Raw genomic sequence first — 11,149 nt, 5'->3', positions numbered from 1 at the left:
TAAAAGATATATATATATAAGTTTTATTTGTGTATACATAGATATAAATACGCACGCAGGCACACAAACACACGCCCCTAACACAAAGCACAGAACACACACACAGAAATACTGTAAATAATGATGAACTGAAATCTAAAAATATAATTAAGAAATTATTAGCAGGTTTAAAATTGAGTTAAAAAACTATTCAAAGTGTCTTTAATATTTATGTTCAAGTAAGGGCCAGAACGACCACCGATTAGTACTGATAAAAAGAGCTGGCGTTATATTTCCCATATTATGCCAAAACTCATGAGTTATTTCTCATTGCCAAACTCATTGTCATTTCGCCATCAGGGCACCTCATCAACTAGAAAGATTTTTTTTTTTTAGGAAACGGTGATTTTAAAGACTTGAGTTAACAAACAATCTTGTTTAGGCACCCTCAATCATAAACTAATCCTAAAAACCACGCACACCTTATTGTATCAGAAGAGAACTAGTGGGACTTGGACATCCACACCCACAGTATTCAGTGGCACAAACAGGTCGTCACATTAAAAAAGGCCGTACTGGAGACGGGGGATGAAAAGGTGACACAGTGGTGGCCTTTAAAACAGCAACATTTACCAAGAGTGAGGCTCCAGTAAACTTCTGAGATACCACGGATGCTCCGTGTGCAGGAGATACAGGACCACGGTGGTATTTCAGAGGTGACCGTGGGTGCAAGTTGGGTTTCAGTGGCAGCTAAAGCTATCGTGTGCTCCAGGGTGACAACAAACACCTCTAACAACACTCCAAGGACTGTTTGGGATATTTAGTATGGCTAAAAACCCTGGTACCAGCGTCTTATATCAGAAATCACTTTATTAGAACGTAAATGTAGTGTACAAGCACCAAATCGTTTTAGCTTAACTGTTTAATGGACATTCATTATATAAATGACTAGCGATTTAAAAGAGAGATTTTTTTAAATAAAGATTTTCTTTTATCTTTTTTTTTTTTTTTCCTTTTGTTAAGATTATTCACTATTTCTATTCTGATAGAAGACTGAAGATTACTGGTACCCCGGTGTGTACAACCTTGAGTTCACACACACACACACACACGCTCACACAACTGTACACCTCACTGCTACATCGACAGCCTTTTAAATAGAGAGTCCCAGCTCTGGCACCGGGACCTGTACACCAGATATATCCTCTTTGTGCATTTCGGCATCATTATCACCACTCAAGTTCCACGTTTATCGCAAATCAAGGTGGTCTTGAGCGTAAGAACAGCCTGTCCCTCACCCTCCCTAATAAAGCCACGATTAAGTCTTGTAATTTCTTTGTTTTTCCGCTGTTCAGCCGTGCAAATCCAGGCAGATGTGCAGCCTGCAAAGCTGACTTCCAGTCTCTCCCAACCTCTCACCACCCCGGCGTTATCACACAGAGACGACGACATCGAGATAGAGTCTGTCGTAGGACTCGCGGAAGCAGAGGATGAGGAGCAGGCTGAGCAGACACGATCCCGGCAGGCACCAGTTGAACCAGGAAAACTCTGTAAAGCAGAAAACAGACCCAACCTCAGAGTTATCAAACGTGCTCCATGTTCAAAGAGGCCAAAACTTTGATTGATGGCGGGTTCGAAGGAAATTACTGGGTTCTGAACAAAATCCTGATAGCTCTCGATCGATACAGATGGTTAACGTGGTCCATGAGACTTCTCCATGGATGCCTTATGTACATATAAAGTGTTCTTTTAATATATATATATAAAAAAATAAAACACCAACGCCTCCAGCTAATGTTAAACCTCCTTATTCAACCTGTCAATGGAGAAAATGTCAGGAAAAAAAATAAATCTATCGTTGCTAATGGAGAATAAACCACTTCTGAAGACTCTACTCATTAGTTCTTTGATTTCTATGGAGTGAAAATGAAAACAAATTAAAAGTGTAAGAAGAAGCAGGATTTGATTTTGAATCAAACCTGCCGCACGGTTTTGAGAAGGGAAAACCAATTCCTCAGAAGAAACTTGTGAGCCGTACGATCAATTCAATTTGAAACTAGTTGCACAAACGGCCTCCTCAGAAGCCTCTTTTTAGCTGTTAGTAGACATAATGTACTGCTCTTAAAAGCTTGTGTTCCACATTCAAGAAATCCTATCGCCTGATATTTGACTACTAATTAGCAGTTATAGTCTGGGGGGATTTTTTGGGGGGTTTTTTGTGGTTTTTTTTTTTTTTTTTTTTAAAAAACAAGTGCACCACAATTTCTTTTTTTGTAAATCTGTAAACTTACTGAAGAAACATTCATTTTACTGGAGATGGTGGGGTATATTTGTTTTTGTTTTGTTTTGGGTTTTTTGGGTTTTTTTTGTTGTTTTTTTTTTTTTTTTAAATTTCCTTTATTATTATTATTTATTTATTTTTAAACTCTTCCTCAAGGCCTGAGTTAATCAAAATCAAGACTTTGGCACTTCTACTTTCTTAAATCTGTAATTTATATTGCTAAAAGAAAAAGCACAATTTATATTAACACAATGCAAAGGACAAAAGATGCAAAAAATTGCATCTCCACAGTTCTAGCTGGAGCAAAATCTTCAATGGACTGGAAGGTTTCCAGGGCTTGGCCCTTTCACGGCCTTTGCAGTATCAGAGTATGAGGAGAAAAAGAGAGAAATCCGAATTAAAACTACCACAGATTATTTGGCCTCAAAGGCAAGACTGAGGGATCAAGATGAATTCGACTGAGGTCCGGTTTATCCGTAATCTTCTTAAATGCCCTTAGAGGATGTATTTGAATCAAATGTAAGACAAACGTTTAAGATCGTTATCTACCTTCTGAATGATTTTTTTTTTATCAAAGGAGCCAATAGCAGCCACTGGAACTGATCCCTCCCCGCTGCGACCACAGGTCTCTTCTACTTTTCATCATTTGTGAAACTGCATCACAGAGAATGGATCATCCTAAGCACAAATTACTACTTTTTTTTTTTTTTTCCTTTGTAGAATCAGGGAAAATATTCCAAGTGCATGGATATACTAATTTCAGGTTTATCCTTACCTGGATTTACGGATACCTGCTAGGGAAAGAAATACTGGAGACAAAAAAGGGATGCAAATACCCTATTTATGAGGGAATGAGCTCACTTTATCATAATTCTTCAGTCAGAAGTGAGACACTGTATCCCCATCCTCAATTATTAAGTAATTCTGAACACTGCATTGTTACTCTGAAAAACGTTGAAAAATGTCTCAATATTCTGTATAATCTTTTCGGCTCAGGTGTAAACGTTCAAAATAATAGCATATGTGAACAGAGTTCACACCAATCAATATTAATCATAAAAGCATTCTTTAAAATGTAAAGACTAAGTATCATGCCACTCGAGGCTAGCAGGGATGGAACTCAGATTTTACAATGACACAGTTCAGTGCCAGTATTAAAAAAAAAACCAAAACCAAACCTAAGAAAAATTAATCGTTTCTCTCAGTTTGTGTTCACAGACCACAATTTGGAATGGGGTTGTCAATCTGTTTGCAATTCCCTGGCAGAAAGACACACACACACCATGCCGAAAATTTGTGCCGGGCTGTAACCTTCACGATTTCAAGCACAATTCGTTCTGAAATTTGTCAGTCTCCTCTTGGTTATAAAACACACCATGTTAAGAAGTAATCCACTCACGCACTCATGATAATATATAAAAGCTCAGAATTTCTAATGCTTCCAAAGTAAAACATTGCTCTACAAATCTTGCAGCATGAAGCAAACATTTACCACAACAATAAAAATCAAAAAACTGCATCTTTGAAAAACCATTAGTAAAGACCATTTTCCCTTTTAAAGCAAGATGGGTTCTTACTTTACAGCTTAGAGTAATAATATATATTATAGTCTACTAAATAGCAAGTTGAAAGTTACGATTACGAGTTATGAGGAAACACATAATACTTGAGAGATGAGAAAGTCTGAAGAAGTTGAGGAAAATATCAAGCAAAACACTGTTGTGCCTGATGAGGCCACCGGATTAATCCAAAGAAATGAATATTTTGTCTCTGAGCAGCGGTCCCGAGACGCTCTCTCCCCTGCAATGGTATTTCCAAGCCACCGATGGGAGCTGACCGTAAACGGGGCGTTTCTGCTCTGCCCCTCCTGGGCAATGCAGATTTACCCCGAGGCACGAGAGGGGATGAGCTTTACTGTGGCTTTGAACGCCCACAGATACAACCAGTAGTAATGGCCACATTACCCAGGCCTTCAGAGAAATATGACGACAGCGTGTATCTTGATGGGTTCTGGCTACAGCAAATTTTAAGTGGATTATGACTACATACATCTTGCACTAAAGCGTTTCCTTTTTATTAGCATGCATAGAGAAAAGAACAATTAAAAGTTCTTCTAACTTGAAGAATCTACACAGGTAGATTCAAACATCTGATTATTAATGGAAATTGCATGTACAAATCCTCCCTTTACTGACAAAAGTATGTCTTCACGGAGAACTATATTTTCAAAGTAGCTTTTATTTCTTACCTGTATGGTAAAACGTGAGGAAAAACAAAAGCACTCCCATAAACACGTTACTCAAAAAGGTGACAACTCCACAGGTAATTCCTTCTGGAACAGGGTAGACTGTTTCCACAAAGAGCTCAAAGAATATTGGTACGCTGCTGTTGAGGAATATACCCAACAAGATGCAGGATGTGTACAGTGTAGCTGTAACAGAAACAAAAACAGTTATTAATTTCACGCTGGCATTTTATCCCCCCGATTCAGAGCTGCCAAGAATACTAATACTTGAGTAACTGAAAAATGCATAAACTTATTTTTATCCTCTGTGTATCCTAAAGCATATCACATCCTGATAGTTTTAGGTAGCATGCATGCATTGATTTGAATAATAAAAAAAAAAAAACAGAGATACTGATTTTTTATTTTTTTTTAAACAGAACCCATGAAGATACATTCAGTGATCTGAAATTCGCTTGTAAATAAAACAAACAGAACAAAGTTTTGAATGCAAAGCATCACCTACAGTTTAATTTACCTCTGAAATGAACAGAAACTATTGTCCTATACACAACTGGGACAGGGAGCAACTAATGCACCAAATCAGAAAAGGACATGGATTGACCTTTTGACTTAGCTGTAAAGGTCAAAACTAATTTTGCTTCCATTTTACAAATAAAAACTAATGATCTACCGGATATCAAGACATTAGTATTCATCACAGCCTGAGCTGCAACATGTTGGATCCCTTTTGGCTGCAAAAGGAAATGAAGGGCACCCAGCGCCAGGCAGGAACGGGACATATTTGATAACGCAGATTATTCACCGCTGTACAACAAGTTATTTTTCTTGGACGAATCCACAGAAGAATACAGGCATTTCGGCAGTGGCCTCAGATATTTCGTTCTACAATTTCTGACACTGCCAAATACTTTGCAGTGCTTAATAGCGATGCTTAATATGCCTATATTATCTATTAACAAACCTATTATATCTATTTCTGAGAAAAAAAAAAAAAGAAAACTTCAGAAGAATTAATTAGCTATTTAGAAATGTAAATACATCTTTGCTAAGTGCTGTCTTGGGAAGGGGGAGATTTCCTGACCTGCAGCCTCAATAACTTGAGGCTAGTGATCAAGTAAAAAGTATAAGGCTACCAGTAGAAGGCCTGGAAAAAAACAGAGAAGTCTGGAATATTCTCTCAAGTTTCTACCAAACTTACAAGAAAACTTGAAGAAAATTTTTTCAGATGCAGAAGTGTTACCAAGTCACAGGGAAATTATTTATAGCATCTTGTCACTGCAGTATGGTACAAAATGCTTAGACAATTTTTTTTTCCATACGGATATATATGTTTATATAAAATAGAAACCGCATTTTCAGTTTAATTTACGTTCTTCTGTCTTGGAAAGGAGAGTACTGAAACAGCTCTGCTTCATCCTCTGTTAAGAATTGCTCGATTTTTCAATTAAGAAACTGTTAGGAAGCAGAAAACTTACAGCTTAAAAAAAAAATAAAAAAAAAAAAACCAAAACACAAAACCCCACTGTTTCTTAAAATATGAAGAATCATGGACAAGAGATAAAGGCATTAAGGAGCAGAAAGGGCTATCTATCAGATCTTCCATTTGATGTGGTTTGCTTAAGGCACAAAGACATATTTCTTTCTCTACAGAGGATTTGCCTGGACAGGAAAAAGAGGACAGAAGTCTCAGCCAGAAAGATGATACAGATGGCACAACTTCAGGAGGGACAGATGTCCCCCACCTTTTTTTTTTTTTTTTTAAACACACTAGAATGTTCTAAGAGAGAAAGAGAGAGAAAGAGAGAGAAAGAGAGAGAAAGAGAGAGAAAGAGAGAGAAAGAGAGAGAAAGAGAGAGAAAGAGAGAGAAAGAGAGAGAAAGAGAGAGAAAGAGAGAGAAAGAGAGAGAAAGAGAGAGAAAGAGAGAGAAAGAGAGAGAAAGAAAGAAACAACAAACTAATAAGCTACGATAACTTTTTAAACTCTCAAATTCTCTTATTATAAACTGCAGAAAAAAAGTCAAAGAAATGGATGCCAGGTATGTATGTTCAAGAGTTCTCAGAGAGAAAGGAAAAAACCAAACCAGTATTAGGATGCTTCTCCTAATGGGCTCTTCTCACTTACGCTGAAGAAGTGATTCCGTAGTTACAAGATCCATAGAGTTTTGCTGCAAGTCCTCAACAGTACTTAAAATTTCATGAAGCTCTCTTTGAAATCCTGTTTACCTCAAACAGCACTGCACATTGCTCTAAATGTCTCTAACTGCTATCAGGTGTAGCCAGCAAATCCGAGCATTGAATTTCTGAGCATGGTATTTTTTTGTTGGCTTGAGAAGCCAACACATAAACGAAATAGAATATCTCAATACAAATGAACATCTGCCCCTCATTACACTCAATTAAAGATATCTATGGACAACTACTTGTAACTTCAACAGAAAATTTCCAGAACTTTCCCCAAAGAAAAGAAGGTGGTAGCCAGCCGTAATTCTGTGTTAGAAACTCAAACAGTGGAAATAGTCGTGAAGCTGCTGAAAGTCACAAAGCACCATCAAAAGCGGAGCTGCATATAGAAAGCACCAGCAGCAACACCTCTGCAGGAAGAACGAAACCACTTCCATAAACAGCAACAGCCAGGAAGGGGGCATCGTGTGCCTCCGAACAAAGACGATCTCTAGGCACGTAATTTCCAGAAACTTAGATTCACTTGAGGTGAAGGCAAAAATATGCATCTGAGATTAGCAGCCATGCAAAAGATCAAGACTTCAAATTTTAGTCAATACAGGAGATGCAAAAGTTTACATAAAACAAACAGAAGCCTTCAAAATAAATTTTATAGTTTACGCTAGTTGAATTACATCGTTGTTCATCACTTACTAAAAGGTATCAACAAGACCAGACCAGAAGCAAGTAAGCACAATAACTCTGTACTTTAGAAAATACACCCTTACATTTCCTTGTCACTACAGCTTGCTTTAGTCGTACATTTAGCAGATACACCCACCGGCACACAACTCTCACTTCCATACCGCCATGAGCAAAGCAGCTTGAGCATTACCCTTTGTTTCCCCCCAAAGTACAACCTGCCCCACGTGTGCACGCCAAAAACTGCCAGCTGAATACCAACGACAAAGCCTCCGCTGAGATCACAGATAACACTTATAAAACAAGGTGTATGTACATGGACACATATATTTGGAAACCAGTAAGAGGCAATGGCAAGGCACAAGGACGGGCAGAATATAGCACCTGGTAGATGCCAATTTAAATTCTACGACCCAATGGAAATGACAGCTTTAACTGGTAAACCTCAAAAAGCCGCTCTGAAAGCGGAGGAGGTCTGAGGACAGTCCAGCCCGAGCCACACAGAGATGTGCACATCTGAAAGCCTACAGAGTTCTCCCTTAATGGGTACATACTGTAGTGATGGGAAAGTATTTTTTTTATTTCACGTTTCTGTAAATCATCCAGGGTCTTCCTGAGTGCTTATACAAATAAGCTTATTTCATTAACTTTCGATTAAGTCACAAATTCAATTGGTCGACTAGAGAGGAATTCAAAGATAAGACAGGCAGTTTCAGAAAAATAAGTTCTGTGAAAAAGTCAAAGAAGAGTTCAAAAGTGGTTTTTGCCTTTTATTTCACGCACTAAGTAGCACACCTCATATTCCAGCTCATGGGCAGCAAGACACTGTAGCAGGGAGAACACCACCTATTAACGGAGACCATTTACTTTCCATTGCAGCGACCTTGCATTGAACGAACACAAACAATTACCACGATTTTATAATGCAGAAGAACAGCTGCTAAAGTCACAGCGAACGTTTTTTCAATTAAGACAATCTTGATGACAGCCATTGGAAATGAATATAAGGATATGAAAACGCTGATAAAAAAAAAAAATAAAGGGAAAGAGATGATTTACCAAGAAGCTAACATTATGTCCTAAAGCCTAACAAGGACAAACAAGGTTGGACAGGCATACACTGGGGAAGCGTGTTATGCTATTAGTACTAAAAAAGATCACTTTTTCTTAGGAAAAGGAATTAACTGCCTATGAAGCTACGCACAAAGTTGTGTACCCGAGACAGTGACAGCTGTGGACATCAATAAATAATGGAACTGGGCTGCGTTTCTTTAAGCCACTTTGATTAAGGTCACGTTTTAAAGATGCTTGTGTGAATTAAGCAGCTATTTCACAGGTTGGTCACCACAAAAAGAGCAGGAAAGGCAAAACACCCACCCAAAGCACAGCTGCTGCAGAGAACTGGCCTGGAGCCGCCGCAGCAGGAGGCTCAGGCTCGGCTTCATGGTGTCATGTTCGTGCTTGAGGTGTGAGGCAACCCATGCTACTCCCTCAGTGCTCATCCTCCTTCTCCTGGCCGGGATGGAAGCAAGGAATGAAAAAACCCTTGATAATAGCGCTAGGGATGTTACCCGTTAGACGAAGCAAGGTACCGCCCAGGGACTGATGGTGACACAGTGGCTTAGCACAAAAAGGAGAAAAAGTGGTAAGAAGTTACATTTCTTCCCGGCTTCTTCTCCCCTGCAGGTCTTCAGCTCCAGGATGGCAAATAGATGCCCGTATCCCAGAAAGAGATTTTCTTTTCTCCTAGCCACAAGCTGTGGCAAAAGCTTATGCCAAAAAAAAAAAAAATTAGGAAAAAAATTAGTAATTCAAACAGGGATGTGATTTAATCAATGGCGTGCACTTGTCCCCAGATGAGCTTGCAACACAGCAGAAGTCGTCTCAACATCTCTGACATCCAAACGAGTTCCCAGAACTTTCCAGGATGTTCTGCAACATGTTTAGCAATTTACTCTTAAATTATACCACTACTAAATTTGTAACTACGGAGCCTGATCCAAACCCAAATGAAACTAATGGAAGGACCTCCACTGACCAGCCCACTGGCACATAAGCCTTGGCTGATTTTTCACAAAGAATATGAAACATTACAATTTCTTTAAAAAAATAAATGTATTTTGCAGATAAATTTACAAAGGAAATGCAGATACCCTAGAGCAATATCAAGCACAAGCAGGTGGTATAGCATCTTCTTCCAAAGTCCTCTGCCAGAAACTGTTGAACTCTGTACATTTTCTAACAGTTCCCTTCTCAGACAAACTGAGCCAAGACTCCCACAAATTTCATATGGATAAACAGGAAAGTAAACACAACTGAACATGTTCTTTTGGGTGTAGCATACAATTTAAAGTGAAGCCTGCAAAGATCTAGAGCGTTTTGTTATTGCCCGTTAAAACAACATCCCAAATGCCAAAATGAAAGGATAATGCCTGATGTGGACGCACGCTTCATTGACTTCAGTACTTCAGTATCTCCACGAATACTTTGAACAATTCAAAGATAGGAACTATCAAACTCAGTTCCTATCAAATTCTCTAAAAGTCTGTTAAAGTGGAATGAAACTTCCATATAATTTAATTCCTGCTACTGGCCACGGTAAAAATAGTCACAGAAGAAGTCCCCCTTAATTTTTCCATGAGAAATGCGACTCCCTCAAGGTAAGACAGTAATTTTTACTGTAATTCACTCACAAGAACAAAAAACACAGTAGAAAGAGGAAGTCCCTGTAGTGCGCGTTTATAACATTTTCATTGCCTGGATTTCCATTCCAGCACATGCTAATCAAATTCTGATCTCATGATACAGTTATGAAAGTAACCAAAAATCTGATCAAATTGGATTTGTTCTATATACTTCCCAAGAGAAAAGCAAGTGGAACTCATTTCAAAAGCAGAGCATTCACTTTGGAGAACTAAAAAGTTAAGGAACGACTGAGTGAGCCTCAAGAAAAAAAAAAAGAAAGAAAAGGAAAAAAGGGGGGTGGTGGTGGTGGAAATCATACGATATTTGAGGCTTGCTATCAATGGATATTTCAAGTGGCCAGGTTTATAGATACTGATCCCTGAAATGCTCCTCCCAAATTTCAAGCATTGTTCACTGTTTAACACTGGGGGTTTTACATAAAACCCTTAAATTAGTTCTTCTTTAAGCACTCTTCTATCTGTGGATTTACAGAAGCCTTCACAAAGACAAAGGTCATTACTCCCTTCTTATGAGTGGGACAAGCACAAGAGAACTGGGGGTAATGATTTGCCCACAGCCATAAGCAGGTTAATGCTGAAGCTAGAAAAAGAAATGTTTTCAGGCCACTGTTTTATCTTCCGGGTCCTCCTGCCTCATACTTATCAAGCACGCCTTGTTTAGAGTAAAGAAATTAAACTCAAAGAATAAAACAATCGGTATTAAATAATTAACATCTCTCTTTTTCAGTACTGTGCTTTGTAGATGAGGACCGGGAGACAGACGTGTTTATAACGCGCAATCTGTTGAACCTGAAAAGAAAGCCTAGGCTGCTTAACCTAAATATAGTCATCAACTCCTGGAGTTGCCACCGGATGCAGAGTATATGCCATACAGCACTAGAAAAGGTTTTGTAAAGCAAAATTCTGCTGAATGTGCTCATAAATATTAGAATATCCTTGATATGCTATGCTGAAAACATTCAATCTGAGCTGCGAGCAACTAGCGTTGCATATCAATTTTTGGAAAATACTAGTATTTGTATCCAGAGATACTACCAGCAATACAAAGCGGCAAGATACTGAAACTGGCATTAC

The 11,149-nt window shown here is 38.5% G+C and overlaps 1 protein-coding gene across 1 annotated transcript in view; it reads right to left on the bottom strand.

Moving 5' to 3' along the window:
• Positions 1 to 373: 373 nt before the first annotated feature.
• SLC49A4 (solute carrier family 49 member 4) overlaps positions 374 to 11,149 on the bottom strand; it is a 66,020-nt gene continuing 55,244 nt past the window's right edge. The window contains exons 8-9 of the mRNA XM_074593716.1: positions 4,509 to 4,691; positions 374 to 1,527 (exon numbers count right to left, since the gene is read on the bottom strand). Coding sequence (XP_074449817.1) covers positions 1,412 to 1,527; positions 4,509 to 4,691 — 299 coding nt within the window. The 3' untranslated portion in view covers positions 374 to 1,411. The remainder of the gene's footprint in view (positions 1,528 to 4,508; positions 4,692 to 11,149) is intronic.

The sequence above is a fragment of the Larus michahellis genome, chromosome 7, assembly GCF_964199755.1.
Source record: "Larus michahellis chromosome 7, bLarMic1.1, whole genome shotgun sequence".
Lineage (NCBI taxonomy): Eukaryota > Metazoa > Chordata > Aves > Charadriiformes > Laridae > Larus > Larus michahellis.
This window is presented reverse-complemented; position numbering and strand designations above follow the sequence as displayed.